This window comes from Oenanthe melanoleuca, chromosome 1 (genome assembly GCF_029582105.1).
Source record: "Oenanthe melanoleuca isolate GR-GAL-2019-014 chromosome 1, OMel1.0, whole genome shotgun sequence".
NCBI lineage: Eukaryota > Metazoa > Chordata > Aves > Passeriformes > Muscicapidae > Oenanthe > Oenanthe melanoleuca.
Genome location: NC_079333.1, coordinates 106379293 through 106398919, shown reverse-complemented (window position 1 = coordinate 106398919; position 19627 = coordinate 106379293). Strand labels below are relative to the sequence as shown.

Here is a 19627-nt window from a genome sequence, read left to right as displayed (position 1 = left end):
GCTGGAATAGAAATGATAATGCTGATAGGTAAAAGCACTTGTACAGGCTCTGCCTGGCCATGAACTAACTCAAATTCAGCTCCTCCTCTCTCACTGACTCCTCACTCAAAGTGCAGGCATAATTCTGCCCTGCTAATGTGGCAACAGAAAAGTTTTAGGCACCTGATACCCAGCAATCTGAAATGGTGAAGAGAATTTGCTTGGCTAAAGAGACTGATTGGTAAGAAAGAATTAAATTTTATCTTGCCATGCATATGAGGTTGAAAACTTGAAGTGAACTGTAGCATCACAGTGGCCTGGTGTCTGCTAATGATTAGGTTTTATGGATTCAAAATGAATATTCACTTAAGACATGTAATGATTTCTTGTAGAGACAGAGAGTATTTTAGTTGGTGTAAAGGCAGGAGAAAAAGCAAAATTCCAGTTGCCCTTCAAGTGGTCCCTTTTTCCATTTCCCACATTCTCCCCAGAAGGAAAATTTCATCCATTCATTTCAAAATGCAAGGTAAAAGCACAACACTGTCAAAGTCTCAGTTTCCAAATGCTCAATTTTTTCCCCTGTGCAGTTTCCTACAAAATCTCCTTTTCCCATCAGATACCAGTTGATCTCACTTCCCTGTCAAATTGACTTTCAAGTACTTTTGTCAATTAAACACCTGAGATAATGAAAATTTCTTTTCTTTCATCTTCTTGCCTATAATAATGAGTCTGTCTTGTTTTTTTGGAGAGAGAAGATGGTTTAGGAAAAAACTACAAATGGAGATGTATTTGCTTCACTTGCTATCAAAAACAGCAAAAAGAGTTAGGACAGGGATTTTCTTTTGGTTGGTTGTTTTGGCGAGTCAACAAGTGTTTTTGTGTTTGTTTTAAATAGAAACAACTATACTGCAACATAAAAACTAGAGAGGAAATTGAATTGTTTACCAAATTCCATAGTGATTAAAATGTTAATCCAAATGAACTTACTGGCCTTAGTTCTAATCTCTGAGAAAAATGGATAAATCTATTTGACTTGGGTTTACCCGTTTCCCTATCTGTCCTGTTCAGGGCCATTTGACAGATGCACAAAATGAGTTACTTTGGAGCTTACTGGAAGGAATTTCTAATTTTTTATAAATGCATAAAGAGTGGGTTTTTTCTTTTCTGTTTCAGTAAATAATTTTCGCCCTACACTTATCATTTATACTGTAAAATAGTGTTTAAGTGCAAACATTTTAAAAATAAAATTGTACCATGACATGTCTTGACTTTCACAGCATTGAAAAATGTTCATGTCCAGCTGCTCACCTAAACCTGGAAATCAGGTAAAAGTTTTATTGTGCTATATAAGATTCTTACAGTCTGACTGTGCCAAGTAAACAAGCTTTGTTACAACCAAGGTGAAAGTGAATTTCTGTGAAGATTTTGGTGAAAATATTCAAAATAGGAAACAACCAATAATCCCCACAGTAAAATGGCAGAGAAAAACTGGGAGTATTCAGCAGTATTAAGGGATGAAATATGTTACAAGGATGCTGTAATTATTTTTTAATCAACATTTTAAGTCCAGAAGAAAGGGTTAAGGTTTTAATGAAAGAAAATTCTAAACAAATTGAGTTCTGTAAATATTTGAACACCCAAGCCACCTGAGCACAATGTCACTGTGCAGTAAAGAGTTATGATTAAGTCACAGATTACTTAAAGTGCTACCTGAGGTTACATTTGGTTTTACACATGTATGCAGTGTTTTCCATTTTTTACCCCTTGTGGTAGTCTACTCTCAATATGCTCTTACAGATCTTACTTTAATTTGAGATGGTAAGTGCAAACCCCGTAAGTTTAGAATTCTTGATTCTGAAGAAACTGCAGATGACCAAGGTGAACAGTAGATTTATTTAAAAGAAAGGAATAGCATCTCAGTCTAAAGTAAAGCAAGGGTTAGTTTTATGAATCTAATACAACTAATTAGACCCAACAGAAGTGTAATGGGGTATTATTATCTCTATGCATTTAAAACCCCACATTATAAACCATTAAACTTCAAGGGCCATATTCACTTATATATTTGAAGTCAGTGGAAAATATGATCCCTAATGCACTAGTTCCCACTGAAGTAGCCGGGAACAGTAATGGGAATGACACATGGGGCAGCTGCCCACAAAGTCCACCAAAGCCTCACAGAAGTCCTGCAACGAATTTAATAAAGATTCATTTGAATAAAGAGCATCTCTTTTATGAGGAGAGCCTACAGGAGCTGGGCTTGTTTAGCAGGCTGAGAAGGGATCTCATCCATCCATATAAATATCTCCCAGGAGGGTGCCAAGCGGATGGTGCCAGACTCTTCAGTGTTGTCCAGCGACAGGACATAAAGTAAAATACGAGAAGTTTCACCCCTACACGAGGAGGAACTACCTTCCATTGGGGCTGGCAGAGCTCTGAAACAGCCGTACAGGGAGGGCGTGCCTGGAGACATTCCAGACCCACCTGGATGTGTTCTGTCACTGCTCTGGTGACCCTGCCTGGGCAGGGGATGGCCTGAGCGATCTCCAGAGCTCCCTTTAGCCCCGACCATTCCGTGATTCCCCGGCTCTGCCCGGCTGTCAGCGGTGAGGGCGGCCCGGCGGCTCTGCCCCTCAGCGCCTCGGGCTCCCCTCAGGGGCAGCCCCGCCCGGGTCCCCGCGGCTGCCGGGGGCCGCAGGCCGGGACCCCCGCCCCTTCCTCCCTGCCTTCCCGGCCGCATTGCCCTCCCTTCCCGGCTGCATTTCCCTGCCTTCCCGGCCGCATTTCCCTGCCTTCCCGGCCGCACTGCCCCTTTCCGGGTTCCCCGGCGGCGGCGCTCCCCGGAAGCGGTAATGCCTGCCCGGTGATCCAGGAAGCGGATGAGCCTCTCCCGCCCGCCTTCCCCTCACGGAGCGGCGCTGCGGGGACGCGGGGAAGGGGGTGGGGGGAGGCGGGGGGGGGCGGCAGCGGCAGCACAGCCCCCGGCTCGGCTCGGCCCGGTCCGGCCCAGCCCCCCGGCGGTGTTTCCATGGCGCCGGGCGGGCGGGGGAGCCGGGGCTGACGACCCCGCCCGCTCATGGACCCCGCCGAGGAGGAGGAGGGCAGGGAGAAGCCCCCCGTGATCTACACCATGGAGAACAAGCCCATCGTGACCTGTGAGTGTGGCTGCCGCTGCTGCCGGGGCCGGGGGTGCGGCCGGTGCCCCCTGAGGGCCCGGGGGGAGGCAGGAGGGGCTGGCTGCTTTTGGGGGCACCTGCAAAGGGGGTCTGATGGCGAGCTTTGCTTCTTCACTGCTCCCCCCCTTTCTAATGGCAGTGGGCAAACTTGGGGTTGTTTCTGTAGTAAATAACAAACCCAATGTCGTGCTCAGAGGTGTTTAGGGGAAGAGGGTAAAATACGAGAATGAATCGTGAACCCCAAACTTGCTGGCAGCGGGCTTTGTGTGGCTTTGCTGGTGCTAAAGAGAAGTTGCGAGGAGGCATCGTCTGGGCGATCCCGCCGATGCGATCCCGCTGACATTATCATTGAGCTGCTGTGCTTTGGCTCAGCCCCGAGACGCTTTAGTTAAGCGGGATCTCGTGCTTCCAGCGGTGAATTTGTCCTTTCAGGTGTCAGAGACAGGCAGGTGGTCCTGGTGTAAAACATGAGCCCCCCTGCTCTTACAGGTATAGAGGGGTGCACTCAGAGTTCACTGAAAAAGGCACGTGGACTGGGCTGGGCATTAGGAGGCATTTCTGTAACAGCAGAGGGGTCAGTCATTGAAAGAGGCTCCTTAGAGAGGTGTCCAAGTCTGTCCCAAGTCTGTCAGTGTCTAAGAGATATTTGGACAGTGCCCTTAACACGCTGCAACTTTTGGTTGGCCCTGAAGTCATGAAGTCATGAAGCTGGATCAGATGATCCTGGCTCCTTCTAACTGGAATAGTTTTTTTTTATTCTAACTACATCCATAATGCTGTTAATAAAAAGGTGAAGTGAATGAGATCAGCATAGAGAATTCTGCTTTTTGTTTTTTGACAAAAGGTAGCCAGTGGCTTGTCTCAGTCAGAAGGATCTCTACTGATGATGTAACAAAATACATATTTGCACTTTATCACTAGAACACTGGGAATGCTTTATGTGCCTGTGAAATAGAAACTTGTTTCACAGTTCTGTGTTGTCTTTTTGTGGAGTAAGCATTTATTGGTGATTAAGGTCTTAGACCTTAGAAAAAGTATCCAGCTGTAACCTTGTAGCTGTGTAATTGTGGAACTCTGCGTGTATTTTCTCCAGACTATTTTATAAATGTGCTTTTTTCTATCTTAAACTTCTTTCCTTTTTTTGGATGCAGTTCATAAGCTGAAATGAACAGGATCTGTACTGAATCTTCTCTACTCACCTATTTCAAGAATTTTGAAATCCACTTCAGATTTAAAGTCAGAAAAATGTACATGTCAGAAACATCAGGAGGATATAGTTGCTGGTGTTAATGCTACTGTTCAGGCTGTGGGGGCTTGCTTTTTAGATTTTTCTGGCTTTATGAGTATTCAGAATTTGACAATCTCCATGTGTGTGGCAGGGGGACTTGGTGGTGCAGGTCAATCTTATTTGAAAAGTAACATTTTAGTCTGTTGAAGTACACAAAGTTTTACCTCAGAATAAAACCTTGGGTTTTTTGTTAGTAGGTGAAAAGCTCTACCTCTTTGCACAAGGAAATTTTCAGAATTCCAAACACACAATTTAACCAGATTTCAATCAAGCCCAGTTGTCTGATATTGAAAACAATATTAGTTTTGTGTGGTGGGTGAGCATACATTATGGTTGTAAAATGTTTTGTTCTTATCCCCATCCAGTGTGGTAGCAGCAGGCTTACAAATGAGGTAAGGGGTGAGCATTACTTGTCATATGTATGCCTCACTCCTGGACCAAGGGAATCATTCCTTGTGCTCTGGACAAGCACAACAGCAGTATCTTTACTGGTAAGGACTAGAGTGGCTTAGTCTGAGACTGCCTAATTCAGTAGTTAAAGTTAATTCAGCAGAAGTGCTCAGACATTACTCTCTGGTGAATGTAGTAAGAGTGACTTGCTGCATTTTAAACTAAAACATTTGATTTCAGTGGGGAATGCATTTTTAGAACTGCTTTAGTTTCCTTTTCTCTCTGTTCAGAGAAGTGGAGTACTTAAGAGACTGTAGTATTTCAAATAAGTGCATTCACCAATAATTACTTAGTTGAAGGAAAGCTCCTCTAAGCTTTATATTGCCAGAGATTCACAGAGAGCTGAGGCTTGGCCTTCCAGGGAAAGAATTTACTTGGTGTTGGTTTGTTGCAAAAAACATTAAAAGTCATGGTGTTGGAAACTGCTCAACAAACACAGTTTATCTTTTGTCTGTGGTTCCAGTTTCAGGCAGTTGGAGCTGTCTGGGATAAGTGTCCTACCCAGGAGGTGCAGGTGGAGGATAAACAGACCTGTGAGGGGATGGCTGGGTTTTATATGAACCAAGAGTGAAGGTTAAGTGAAGCTGCTTTTCAGAACATAAGTATTTCCTTTTGCTGCAAGATTTAGATTAATCTCTGTCAGGTAAACTGTATCATGAAATAACTCCTGTTAACTCTTAGGTTTTGTTCTTAGTAAGTGAGGACTGAAGAGAGTGTTTTGTTCATAGTGAAACTTCTTTTCAACACTGCATACCAGAGTTCTGTAAACTTACCATCTGTTTTGTAAACAGATGTTTTTACTTACCTGAAATAAATCTGACAGTGCTCTGAAAGGAATGCTTCTTTGGTTATGCTTTCAAATCTATGACTTAGTCTCTATTGTAACAGTAGTTATTTGTTATATTGGTACAGCCCTGAATTCAGCACTCTATGTACAGGCTTTGGCCTATGGAAAAAATGGCAGGTTCTGCATGTCTTGGACATATGATGCCAGTTGCAAATGCAGTTTTTGTCAGTACTTTTTTCATGTTAGTGCTGTAACTTGATTATTTTGCCTTCAGAAGCTGGGCATAGGTGAATTACCCTTGTTTTTATTGTGTTTGCATCACAGTTTTTAGATTCATAGAATTTTGCAATGTGTGGCAAACTTCTGGAGACTTTCTCTAGGCATACAGACAACCATATTTTCCAAGTCTGGGAAGAGCAGTATATTCACAGAAAGCTGCTGTTCTTTAGCGTGTTTTCTCTTTTCTCAGTATGGCAGCACCCCTGTTAAATCACTCTTGTCAGGTAGGACTGAGTGCCATGATGACTCAATTCCAAATTAATTTGAGCCATATTTTTTACACTGTCAGTCTTACTAGATTACAAAGGCACAGGGGAGTTTCACTGTCCAGCTGTGGTTCTGCTCTCTCTGGCACCTTACTTTGAAAACTCTCAACTCAAGTTTGTAGCAATTTATCTTCATTGCTACCACACCTGGGAAGCTTACAAAGTTTTTTGAGTCATCTTACAGCTTTCTCACTTCTGTAGAAGGATTATTTTTTGCATCATTATTGTTTTTTGATTTTTTTTTTGCAGAGCCAAGTTAAGTGTTTGCATCAAACATCTTGAACTTGAGTAGTTTCTGTACAATGTTGACTTTACAAAATCTATAAACCGGTGCAGATGGCTTTCCTAGGAAACCCATTGTTGTTTCTTTCTCAGGAATCCTATTTGAAACTTTGAGGAAGTCCTTGGAGCTTCAATATGATGTTGTTGCACATATATATCAGTCAAAGAACTCATCCTTATGTAGCTGATTTGCACTTAAATTATTAGCTCTATCAATAGGAAGAGAAGGCTGAAGACTAAAGGCAATTCTGCTAAATGAAGTAATGAATAGGTTTTTCAGAGCTTTCCTGACAAGCTATTCTTTTGTAATTATCTTCATGCAGTTGTGGAATATTCCATTATCAGCTCATATTATCTGTTGATATTGTCTACTGTCTGTTTATATTGTGTGTTTGCATGTTTGCTCTCACTGTCAATAATCTGTTTTAGCACAGTGGACTTTATATATAATCTTTGAAGAGAATGGCATGCATTATTTTTATCTGGTCCTTGTTCAGAATGTGCTGTGATACAGCAACAGAAAAACCATCAGCAAAAGCTTAGAATAGAAAGAATAGAAAATAGAATAAAAGAATAGAAAATGTTTGCAATTGTCTGCAGCAGGAACAGAAAGGTTAATGAAAATAAGGGGTGGGAAAGGGAAGAATTTTTGTATCTTTTTGTGGTGAAAATAAATACTTACAGTTAAGAATATTATTCTGGGACTAGGAGAGCTTGATTCAAAAGTTATTCTGTTACTAGTAGATAGATGTAATAAAAAATGTGCCAGCAAGAAGCAGGATGTAGCCCAAGTGATTAGAATGATTTGCTGCTAGTGAGGCCATTTAACAACTATATCCTATAAATGCATTTTCCCTTTTCTCAAGTAGAACTCCTGTATTGTAAGTCATCACTGTTGTGTAGTTGATACATTATTCTGTGCTTAAATATTTGATCACATATCTTATAAGAAGAAGTGGCAAATACTTGTTAGTGTTAACTTGGTTTTCAGATTTAGAAGTGCAGCAGTAAAATTTTGCTAAAAGGATTTTCTTCTAGTGTATCAACTGTGGTTTATATATGGCAATTTAGCTGTATTGTGTTTTGGTTTTTAGACCTCTTTTGAATATGATTTTGAATTGGGAGAAAGGAGGACCTTTAAAAGATGTAAATATAAAAACCTCACAAAACTTCAGGTAGATCCACTTCTTACAGGCTAGTGATTTAAGAAAAAAGATTCATGGTAGAACGTTTTACTGGTGGAAAAATAAGTGGGGTCAGAAAGCTTAGCTGTGAGTGATACTTGGGGATAAAATCCAAACAAAACTACACTGAAGTGTAGTCTTGGCCCTGTGTTCTTTTAAAGGTATTCAAAGCCTTTTTTATCAGTTGACTGGGCTTGTCATTGGTATCAAAGGAAAATATTTGACTTCTTTAGTCATCTGACCTAAGGAGTTTTTGTTTTAAACTGCCTATGTAGTTAGTGGGTAAGGATAATTTCCTCTAGAGGAAAAAAAAAAATCACTGTGGTATATTTAGATACCATAGTGAGAAAGCCTCTAAGCATCTAAGAAGTTTGGAAATTGTTAGGAAAAAAATAGATTATTGGGGATTTTGGTGATTTTAGGCAGGCATGAACCTAAAGAATGTCAATATTTTATGATTCTTTGGTATTTATTAGACAGCTGCTACAGAAAGTACATGTTCCCTTTGGAAGCCATGGTTAGGTGGTCATTCTGGTTTCTTTCATGTACAAATTTAGAGTAGAACAAATGTCCTAGATAGGGAAGGAGGGAAGGGAAGAAGGCTGCACTGATTTGATCTACCAAAATGTCAGGAGGAAAGACAAGGAAGAAAGCATCACATAACTCTTGGGATTGGAAAAGACTTTAAAGATCATCCAGTTCCAAACCCCTGCCATGGACAGAGACACTTCCACTGTCCCAGGCTGCTCCAAGCCTGATCCAACCTGGCCTTGGACACTTCCAGGGAAGGGGCAGCCACAGCTTCTCTGGGCACCCTGTGCCAGGGTCTCACCACCCTCAGGGAATTTCTTCCTGATGTCTAAATTTACCCTCTTTCAGCTTAAAGCCATTACCCCTTGCCCTGTCACTCCAGGCCCTTGTACAGAGTCCCTCTCCTGCTCTCTTGGAGCTCCTTTAGGCACTGGAAGGGGCTCTAAGGTCTTTTCTCCAGGCTGAACAACTCCAGCTCTCAGCCTCTCTCCACAGCAGAGGTGTCCCAGCACTGAGCACCTTTGTGTCCCTCTTCTGGTCCCATTCCAACTGGTTTATGTCATTGTCATGTTGGGGACCCCAGGGCTGGAGGCAGCTCTGCAGGTGGGGTCTCACCTGAGCAGGGCAGAGGGGCAGAATCCCCCCCTCCCCTGCTGCCCACGGTGCTTTGGATGCACCAAAGGGCACTTGTGGCTTTCTGGGCTGTCAGTGCTCATGGCCTGGCCATGCTGAGCTCCTCCTCGACCAACACCCCCAGTTCCTTCTCCTCAGGGCTGCTCTCATCCATTCTCAGCCCACAGCACTTAGATAAGTGCCAAAGGCCCCACCTTTTGAACTTTGTCATGTGGAAAGAAAGGAAACAGGTGCTTTGTACTTCTCTTGAGGCATTTCTTCTTGGCTTATATCACTTGAACATAACTGCTTTCAGTTGTTGTGTGTTACCACTTCATGTGCAGAAGCACCCTATACTTGGTATGGTATCACTGAAAGAGTTACTGTGTTCTCTCTGTAGTTGTGGGGTGTCTGTTGACATCCAGATGGGGAGCAGATTAATTCAGACATACATGGTTTAAAAGCTGAGGTAGTGCTCCAAGAGGTTATCAGACACTGATGTTACTCCCTAGTTATCATCTCTGTGGGATATTTTAGTCTTATTTGCCTGTTGGTTCTGGAAGATGAAAACGCTTCCCTAGAAGGCTTCTTGGCTTTAATTATGATAGGATTCCAGAATTACTTTTCCTTCCCATATATGCACATTCTTCCTTTGCCTTTTCAGTTGTGTCTGATGGCCATTTACACTGTGGCCCCATTACTGACAGCCATAGGGTGGTTTGGGTTGAGTCTTAGTGTTGAGACCAATCCACGGAAATGAATTTGCTGTGATACGCTGAGTCACCATCTTTTTTCTTTTGCTTTTTTTCTCTCTCAAAACACCCTCCTCACCAACTTGCAAAAAATGACCAAAAAACCTACAACATAATCTTTGAAGCAATTATCAGACTTTTGTGCAGACTTTTTGGGTTTGCTCTAAGTTTGAATTCCAGGGTTACTTGGGATTTTGGAATGTTTCATTCTAAATCCATAGAATTTAGTCAGATACAGGTGAAAATTCCTGTAGTGGTGTTGTTTGTATTTTCTCCTTTATTTCTTCCTTATTTTTTCTTTTTTTTTTAATATTTTGGAAAGTAGATCATAGACACCTCAACTACTGAGGCATATATATAGAGAAGAAAATGAGACTTCTGCTGTGCTTGAGGTCTCTTGAGTCGTAGGAATCTTGCTCAACACCACTCCAGAAATAGTGATCTTTTGGGACTTTCTGTTCTGTTATTTGTGCAGGTCATGTCCTTGTCTGCTTGCTGTGAGGTGCTCCCCTCTCTCCCTGCAGCCCAGTAGCAGCTCCCAGTTCACAATTTACTGTGTGTCTTGCCAGTGTGACAGCCTTTACAATTCCTTGCTGTACTTACTGGTCTTGGTGTTGGTCCCGTGTCAGTGCTGTCCTGGTATTGCCTGCTGATAACTTCACTTTTAGTGTTCTTGGCTTGATCAGCTCAAACATGCTGATTACAATAGGTACAGGGTCCAGTTCAGCAGAACATGAAATGTTGCAGCCCTTTGGGACTTGGAAATACGTGGCAGCAGCTTTGGTCTGTGTTCAAAGACAGCCAGTGTATTTCACATTGCAAGTCTGTTCTCACTTTTCTTTTAATCCTAGAGGGCTGTGTTGCCTTGATGATAAAACACATTCTTATGTGTATTTGATATGCCCTCAAAACCAATGCAGGGGGAAAAGCTGACTGGTTTTAAAATGAATATACCCGTTTTAAGCTGATAATGTGATGTGGCTGTCTGGAATAGCAGGGTGCTTACACATTATCCTTTAGTTCCTCTGTATTCAGTAGTAGTCCTTTTTTCTTAAGATGTTGAATTCTGGAATATTTTTGTAGCCTATATTAAACTTTTAGGTACAGTGTGGAAGAAATACTTTGCTATGCTCCAGAGATAAAATATGTGGCTTGTTCTTTCCAGCAGGCTTCGAGCTCACAGACTCTCATTTTGATGTGGTCATCGTGCTGCTGCTGCTAAGTCACTAAGCCATGTTTCACTCTCTGTGGGCAGTAATGAGTTGAAAATCAATAGACTATTCTGAGCTTGGCTCACAGAGGTGTAACTTGGTGTAAACCAGCATTAACAATATGACTAACGCTGGTTTCAGTATTCATTCGGGGCATTTGTTTGTGGTCTTAAATAGCATTTGGTATGATACACTTAATTCAGTCAGGATGAAGGTGAAGGATCAAGCAGAAAGTACTTTCCTGGAGAAACAGGGCTGAAGTACTAATTGGTTTTGGGTTTTTTTTAGCTATTTGATGAAATCGCATTGTTGAATAATAGCTAATGAGATCAGGCATCAGAAGAGCTGTTTTTGCTTGTTCTTGCACTTAATTGGACTTTTAAACTTTAATTTTTTTAATATACTTTATTGTGTGGTGATAGAATTGTGCTAGTGCTGGTCATCAAAATACTGTGAGAATAATAATATATATGAGAAAATGAGGAAAGGAGAGTGGACAAGAAAAGGGTTTCTAAGATGAACTAAAGAATGCTAAGGAAGGTGGAGGCAATGCCTGGCTTTGTTCCTGTGTGTGAGATTGTGGGGTGGGAGGGAGAAGAAAGGATGTCAGATACTTCTTCAGCTGCAGCTTCCAGTTCCACAGGAAGGTGAGAAGATCTTCCTGTTCTGGTGTGCAGAATAATTGTGAAAAGGAAAACCACCAGGAAATAGCAGAATTGCCTATAAGTCTGTTAAAATCTTAATGTCTTGTCCTTGTCATATCCTCCCTGTACCTAAGAGAATTTAAGAATTGTTGTTGAAAGGTTACTGGCAATTTATTTTTTTCCTTGTGGTAGACACTGCATTTTGTTCTGACTTGTACAGAAGTAGCTCCTGCAGTGGTGGTGTATTTAATGTAGTTGTTTGAGACTTGCACTCTGTTCACAGACCTCATGTTTCTGAAGACTTCAAGAGCAGTGTGGTAGTCAGGGAGGTGTTTTGTATTAACAACAGCCCCAGAAAATGAGGAGAGAGGAATCATATCCAGTAAACAATGGAACATGTGCTAAACCAAATTTTCTCAGCGTAGGCCCAGCTGCAGAAAGAAGGGAACTACTCTCTACCCAGTCTTCTGGTTTGGGAAGTCTAAATTCTGGAGTATTTTAAAATATACTCTAAAAAAACCCCAAAAACCCCAAAAGAACAATGACTCCAGCTAAGGAGCTGCTTGTTTTGTTTTTGGAGTTGGACCAGCTTTATGATACTCTCTCTGGTATATGGATTATGTAGCTCTGTGGAAAATCTTAATAGGAAGTTTGTAACTGTGTATGTATTAAATGCCTGCTTAAAAGTGTTGTATTAGGTCTTGAGAGTGATTTTAAAAAATCTAGATCAGTGCTGGACTCCAATTTCCATATAGAAGACAAAATTAAATGTTCTTAATAACAGCAGGCCATTAGTAGAATAGCATATTAATATAGATTTTATAATTTGCACATGCTAATGTATTAATGCTTTTCACTTTTAGGTGCTGGAGATCAGAATTTATTTACTTCCTTGTATCCCACACTTTCTCAGCAGCTTCCTAGAGAACCCATGGAATGGAGGAGGTAAACTTACACTTTATTCTATTTCAGTGTCTGGTTTTGACTTGGGTAAATGTGTATTTGTTGTGTTCTGAGGAGCTCTTACCATAAATTGAGTTGAACAGAGCAACTGACTTGAAGAGATTGGAGAAATTGGATAATCAAAGTGAATGTTGTGCATTTCAGGATGATTTTTTCAACCCTTCAACTTTGCTTAAGGAAAAATGATAGTAATGCTGTGTTTTTCTTCTTGATTTTGTGGTTTGTGGGTTTGTCTTGGTGAGCTTTGATGTACTTTGGCAGCTGTGTTCTGAAAGTGATATGCTTTCTTCTCAATGAGAATATAGGTAGAACTCAGATGAAATTAGATGTACTTCCCTTTAGAAAATTTGGTATGGCACTGTTTTGTGATTGGAAAAAATATTTGGGGAAAATTCTCTTGTTTGTAATTTCCTACTTGTCTGAGAGATATAGAAAATCTTTTACTGAAAGCTGAAGGGCTTCTAGTTCCTATTCAAAATGGAGTTTTTATCTCATTTCAAGCAATACCAAATTTTAGTTATACAAAGTGCATTGAGTGTAGTTTGTGGGTTTCCAGTGCAAGAGTATTTCAGTTTATTTCTCTTTCCCACAACACAAGTTAATTTTTCTATTCTGTCCACTAATATCACTTTTTAAACTCTAGGTCTTACGGCCGTGCTCCGAAGATGATTCACCTGGAATCCAACTTTGTTCAGTTTAAAGAGGAGCTACTGCCCAAAGAGGGGAATAAGGCCCTTTTGACTTTTCCCTTTCTTCATATTTATTGGACAGAATGTTGTGTAAGTAAAAAACTAGTAAGGAAAAACTAACATTTAAAAGTTAAATTGTTCACATAAGCATGAACAGTAAATGAAAATAACAGACAGCACAAGCAGAAAGCCAAAACCATTCAGGGGTTGGTTAAGCTCTGGGTTGCATAAGCATGCATACCTGATACATTGTTGGAAGTAAAAGTTAGCTTGAGCATTTCTTGCCATAAGCAGTATCTGTTTGTAGTGTTACTTGACACTAAGAGGACAGGCATTTGAATAACCTGTTTTCAGTACTTTGTAACAAAAACCCCCAGGATCTTACAGTGCAGTGGCACACTGCACTTTCTTCTTAACACAGAAATGTGGCCAGGGTAGTTCAGTTATGATCTGTTGGTGCTGAAATCTAAAGATCTGCTTTTTTTTTTTCTTTAGTTCTATTTTCTGTGTGTGTCAAGTACAGCAATTTAACTGGGCAAGATTTGGAATGTCTTGATCCTGTTTATCTCCAGTTCACTGCCTTTTGGTTTGCCTCTGTTGTGAATTAATTATCCACTTGAAGGACACAGGTGACATCTGATCTGTGACCAGTCAAAAAGAATCCAGAACAGCCTTAAGAATTATCTGAATTTATCTGTGTAACACCAACCCAGAAGCAAAATAATTCCAAGCAATGCTTCTGTTTTTTAAAAAGCTATTTTTATGAAAAAGCTTTCAAACAGGTTGATAATTGAGCAGTGCAGAAGGTGCAAATATCACACTTCTGTTGCTGTGTGAGAATAAAACAATTCAGCTTTGTAATTTCAAACATGTTTTTACTGTAAAGCTCCAGAAGGTGTAAAATAAAGAGCTTAAATGATGTCTAAAGATCTTCATCTCAGTCATCTAAAGAATGATAATGTACCAAATACTATATTTGCTGTTAACCAAAATACTGGAAATGAATTAAATTAAAAGACTAGAATTTTACTATGCTTTACCTCATTTGATTTTTTTCAATAAGTGAACTTACTGTCACTAATTCCATTTGATATGTCTTTCTGTTTGCCTTCTTTTGGAACAAAACCTGCCTTTTGAAATTGTTCAGAATGTCTGTTTGATTTGATGATTCACCACTTCTCATCCCAGGACACGGAAGTGTACAAAACCACAGTCAAGGATGACATCACCAAGTGGCAGAACGTTCTCAAAGCTCACAGCTCAGTGGACTGGCTGATTGTGGTGGTTGAGAGTGATGCCAAGAAAAAGAACAAAACCAATATCCTTCCCCGAACCTCTATAGTAGATAAAATAAGGAATGACTTCTGTAACAAGCAAAGTGACAGGTGAGCGTTCTTGGGCTTGGAAACATTGTCATCTTTTGACCAGTGTGCTGATTTGTAAACTCAGCTCTGTATGCAAGACATTCCTTGCTCATTTAAATACTTCCCTTGATGTCCAGCATTCAGACTGGTGGCTCTGTAAGGTCTGTGCTTTGAAGGGAGAAATTTTATTTTTCAGTTTTCCTGGGTTTGTGGCGGCTTTGAAATGTGTTTCAGTTAGATTTCACCTATCTCCTCCTGGCTAAGAGAGGTTTAAGGGGAGCAGTGTGATGATAATCAGCTTTTAGACCTTCAGGGTTTTTTGTTTCCTAGGTGCTTGCAAAAATCTTAGCAGAGTTACAGGTAGTGGGAGTGAGGTGAGTAGAGAATATGAAGCCAATAGGGCTTATTTTTTGCCATTGTACTTTCTGCTGTTCACTTAATCACCTTTCTACTCTGAGATAATTGACATAAGGCCAGTTTCTTCAAATGTTTTTATTCTAAAGAAATAGTAATGAATGTATGAAACCATTTTTGCTTTCATTAAAGCCAACAAAATAGGATTTTCTAACAAGAAATAGTGTTTTACTGGGATGAGAGATTTTCCTGTCATTAGAGATATCATTAGTTTTTTGAATGTTAATAAATTGTGATAGAAAAACTGAGGAAGGAAGATGCTGTTAAAAAGTTGATTTATTTGTGAATTAATGGGATTTGTTTATTTTCTGAGAAAAGCAGAGGAAGTTTTAGCACACAGGATGTGTAAAACCCGACTGAAATATTTCAAGAATCTATTGTGAATGATTATTTTAAGTGAGTTAGGAAAGGCTGAATATATGTGATCTAATAGATCCTGATTTGTATTTTGTATAATACAAAATTATATGCCTTTATCAGGCATAGCTATATTTTCTGTTCTGATGATTTGTATTGCTAGGCAGACTTTTCTTTTCTAGGATAGCTACAGCATTACTTATATTTGAGTAGTTAGAATAATGTATCCATTTGCTTCTTAAAAAAAAAAAAAAAGCTGTAGTGTTCTCATTCTGGGTAAAACATTGAACATTCTCATGAACTATATCACATGAAAATATTTTCTAAAAGCTAACAAGCCCAACCAAAATAAAAAGAAAAAAAAAAACAACTCAAAACCCCAACATAGCTGCCTCCAAGCAAACAAACATAACCTCAACCTTGTGGTTTTTCACCTCTGATTAATGTGGAATGAAAAACGAGATGTTGTTCAGCCTCTGTTTGTTAGGCATGCACAGTATTCAGCTGGACATTTATATGTGAATTATGTATTTTCCTCCTCAAATACAATTTTACAATCTCTTTACAGATGTGTGGTACTTTCTGACCCTTTGAAAGACTCTTCCCGTTCTCAGGAATCTTGGAATGCCTTCCTGACCAAACTCAGGACATTGCTTCTCATGTCCTTTACCAAAAACTTAGGCAAGTTTGAAGATGACATGAGAACTCTGAGAGAGAAAAGGACTGAGCCAGGGTGGAGCTTCTGCGAGTATTTCATGGTCCAGGTAAGAGTCTCTTAATATTGAAGAAAATACTTGAGTCCTAGTTTTAAAAATGGTGATGTTTTGTTGTGGTTGGATTTCTGGTACTTTTAATTTTCCGGTCATTGTTTGAGGGCTGAGGCAGGAATTATGGAGACTGGTTTAAAAGCAGCCTTTTTGGATCCTGTTTGCAGAAGGTTTGAGCTAACTTTTAATGCAGTTAATGCAGTAATACAGTTTCCTGCTGGTAAAAAAGCAGAATCTCTTCAAGCTTGTCAAAGTTTTATGAACTTCAATTGAAGCAAATTAATTGAATCTAAAAAGTGTTTTAGTAGTTTATCTTGAATTTGGGGTAAATGTCCCATTACTGTGCATACACACTCAAAATTGCAATTTGGTATTTAATATGAATGCTGCTCTTTGTTCATATTGTTATCAGTATTTATGGAGGTGATGTTTAGAAAAGTGTCTATTTTGAAGTAATCCATATAGAGAGCGCCATAAATTCCATTTTTTATGTAGTTATAAATACAATTTTGTTTCAGCTGGTTTAGTGAAAAGCAAGAACCTCTGGTTTGATAAAATAAAAGATCTTGATTCCTTTGGAATTTCCTGGTCCCTGTACACTGGTGATCTCTCCTCCACCACATCCTCATGTCTCCTTTGACTGCATGTGCTATCTTTTGCATAGGATATATCTAATTAGGAGGCCTTTTCTACTTAGCAGTTTGGCTTTGTGTACAAAAAACCCTTTTATGATATGCTGCAGTTGATGGCTTCACAGTGTAAACTGAGGGGAAATCATCAGTACTATTATGGGAGATGAGTTTTCAGCATTTATTCATTTATTTATTTAAATTCAAACTTTTAATAGATCTGTGAGCAGTATCTTCAGTCAGGATCTGGATACACATCAGAATTTACTGGCAGAGCTGTATGACTTAATCTCCTTTTGTGAACCTTCCTGGGTTGGGAAGAAATCTGCTCCAATGGCAGGTTTTTCTATATATGTGAAATGAAAATTAGAAATAGTAGTTCCTGGAGCTCTGTGGATAGATGGGGACAGGCTGTAATACCAGGCATGAATAATGTCAATAACATGTTCCCTGTATTGCTTGTGTGCTCAAAGGAAGAGCTGGCCTTTGTCTTTGAGATGCTGCAGCAGTTTGAGGATGCCCTAGTGCAGTATGATGAGCTGGATGCCTTGTTCTCTCAGTATGTTGTCAACTTTGGGGCTGGTGGTAAGTGTCTGAAAATGTGAAATAAATGTTGTGTGCCTGAATTCCCTCACTGTGCTGAGCAGCGCTGTGCTTTGGGCAGTCACAGGGAGGCTGCACCAGGCAGTTTGTGCTCTTGTTTTATGCTGTGTGCAAACACAAGTATCCATCAGTTACAGTGTTAACAAAATTTTGTTTCTGGTCTCTGAGGCTTAGAAGTAATTTTTAATGAAAACCTGTGTTTTGCTCTATTGGGATGATTGTTACAACAAGAGCCCTGAACTATGAAATGACACAAGTATTGATCTGGCTGAGATACAGCTGCTGTTTTTACAGCTCACTGCTAGGTTTTTCAGTAAAGAGCTTCCTGGAAAAGTGCATTCAGTGTTGCCTCAAATTACACAAGATGTTTGGTAATCACTGCTAAACTTAGTAGAAATAGGTGCTTAATCTGCACTACAGAAGATTTAACTTCATTTTCGAGAAAAATTACTGTGCAAGAAGTATCAAATAGCTTTAAACTGTTTTAATGAGCTAAAGTACATGCTGTTATATAACAGCTTTAATCTAATATGTTTTATGAATCTGGTGAAAATATAGTGCGGGAATAATTGCAGTGAAATAGATTTGTGCTGACTGAACCCAATGCAGTACCTGGCAGTGGGGGCACATCCATCCATGGTGGCTGAGTAAGAAATACTTCAGCAGATAAAGCCTGTTTGTTTTGAACTTCAGGTAGGCTTAATTGCTATTAAATAAATTACAAACTGGTTGCCACTATACTGATAACAAACACACAATTAAGTCAAAATGCCTATGGGAATTGAATATGAAATTCAGTTATCTAGCCTTGCTGTGGAACTTCTGGTGGTTTTTTGGTTTGCTTTTGAAGTTAAGACATTAAGTCATTTATCCATCTGATAAACTTGGGAAGGACTAAGGCAGCTCACAGCCTCTGGAGGGAGGATGATGAGGCTTTCCTAGCAAGCAGTGCTTGACTCTTGGATATTCCTTTGTTTACTTAGATGGTGCAAACTGGCTGACGTTTTTCTGCCAGCCAGTGAGGAGCTGGAATGGTTTAATCCTGCGGAAGCCAATAGACATGGAGAAGAGAGAGCTGATTCAGAACCAGGAGGCGACGCTGCTGGACCTGCGGAGTTACCTGTTCTCTCGGCAGTGCACGCTGCTCATCTTCCTGCAGAGGCCATGGGAGGTTTCCCAGCGGGCACTGGAGCTTCTTCACAACTGTGTGCAGGAACTGAAGCTGCTGGAAGTGAGTCAGTGTTATCAATTCCATTATGTGAATCATTTCATCCACTGATGACCTAACAAGATATTTCAAGTTTAGCTGTGGGTGACCAGCATTCCGTGAGCACTGGCTGGGAGTTAGCAAAATGATGTGCTGCAGTTGATTGTGTCACCTTGAGGATGTCTTTGGCAAGAAATAGGAGACATCACATCTGGGAACCAAACCTGTTTAGTTAAAGTGTTTTAGTCTTCACCTGGAAAGTAATCCTCTAAACTAGAAGTCATTTGCTTGCTTCTTTCATGGATTTATCACCAGCCTGTTGAACTGTAATTTAAATCTATAGCAGTGTTGTATTGAAGGAAATAAGGCAGAATGGTTATTATGCTGTTATGCAGGCTAATCCCCTGTAACCAAAAAAAAGAGATTATTTCTGAATATCACTTTGTGGCTTACCCATATCCTCATCCCATGGGTGCTCTGTTAGTTTTATCTGTGCCATTATAACAGCAGCTGCTAACTTTTGCCTGTCTGACGTGGTAGTAAGTTCCATCTGTTCATCTGCATTTAAAAACTGCAAATCTGCTTCAGATGCTTTGCTGACACCTTCCTGTGCTCTCAAACTAATTCCCACAGATAGTATGATTTGTGTGTTTGAAGGCACTTCCTACACTTCCCTTTTTTTGCTGCACCCCATGTCTGTCCTGTGTCCCCCAGTGGAGTTTTTCCTCTGCACTGTCTCTTATTTCTGCTGTTGCTGTCTTGCTGTGGTGATCCAAACTGAATGCAGTGTCCTGGGAGACAGTGACACTTAACTGTGCACAGCCTGTACTTATCCCTGTTGTGATCCTTTTTCTTAATGCAGGCAAACCTCTTACTGTAGCTTGGCACCACTGAACACACGGCAGAAATCTAAGCTACTCTGTTCTTAGGATCTATATATTCCTGAAAATTCTTTCAGAATTCAGATCTTTATTATTTCTTTAAGTTCATTGTGCTCATACTTTGGACTTTCTTATCCCATTAATCACCTAGTTTATTATGGGTTTTAGGACTTTTATAGTCTTTTTAAAAGAAAATGCATGGTTATGAGCAGGATTTTGATCCACCATTATTGTGACTATATTCCATGTCTTCAGTTATGGTCATCTTTATCTTAATTATTGAAAAAATTCTAGTATCAGGCTCTCTTGTCT

General features: G+C 40.1%; 1 protein-coding gene across 1 annotated transcript in view; it reads left to right on the top strand.

Moving 5' to 3' along the window:
* The first annotated feature begins 2935 nt into the window (after nucleotides 1-2935).
* TRAPPC10 (trafficking protein particle complex subunit 10) overlaps nucleotides 2936-19627 on the top strand; it is a 37411-nt gene continuing 20719 nt past the window's right edge. The window contains exons 1-7 of the mRNA XM_056493330.1: nucleotides 2936-3134; nucleotides 12305-12386; nucleotides 13048-13183; nucleotides 14282-14478; nucleotides 15797-15992; nucleotides 17098-17209; nucleotides 18211-18458. Coding sequence (XP_056349305.1) covers nucleotides 3056-3134; nucleotides 12305-12386; nucleotides 13048-13183; nucleotides 14282-14478; nucleotides 15797-15992; nucleotides 17098-17209; nucleotides 18211-18458 — 1050 coding nt within the window. The 5' untranslated portion in view covers nucleotides 2936-3055. The remainder of the gene's footprint in view (nucleotides 3135-12304; nucleotides 12387-13047; nucleotides 13184-14281; nucleotides 14479-15796; nucleotides 15993-17097; nucleotides 17210-18210; nucleotides 18459-19627) is intronic.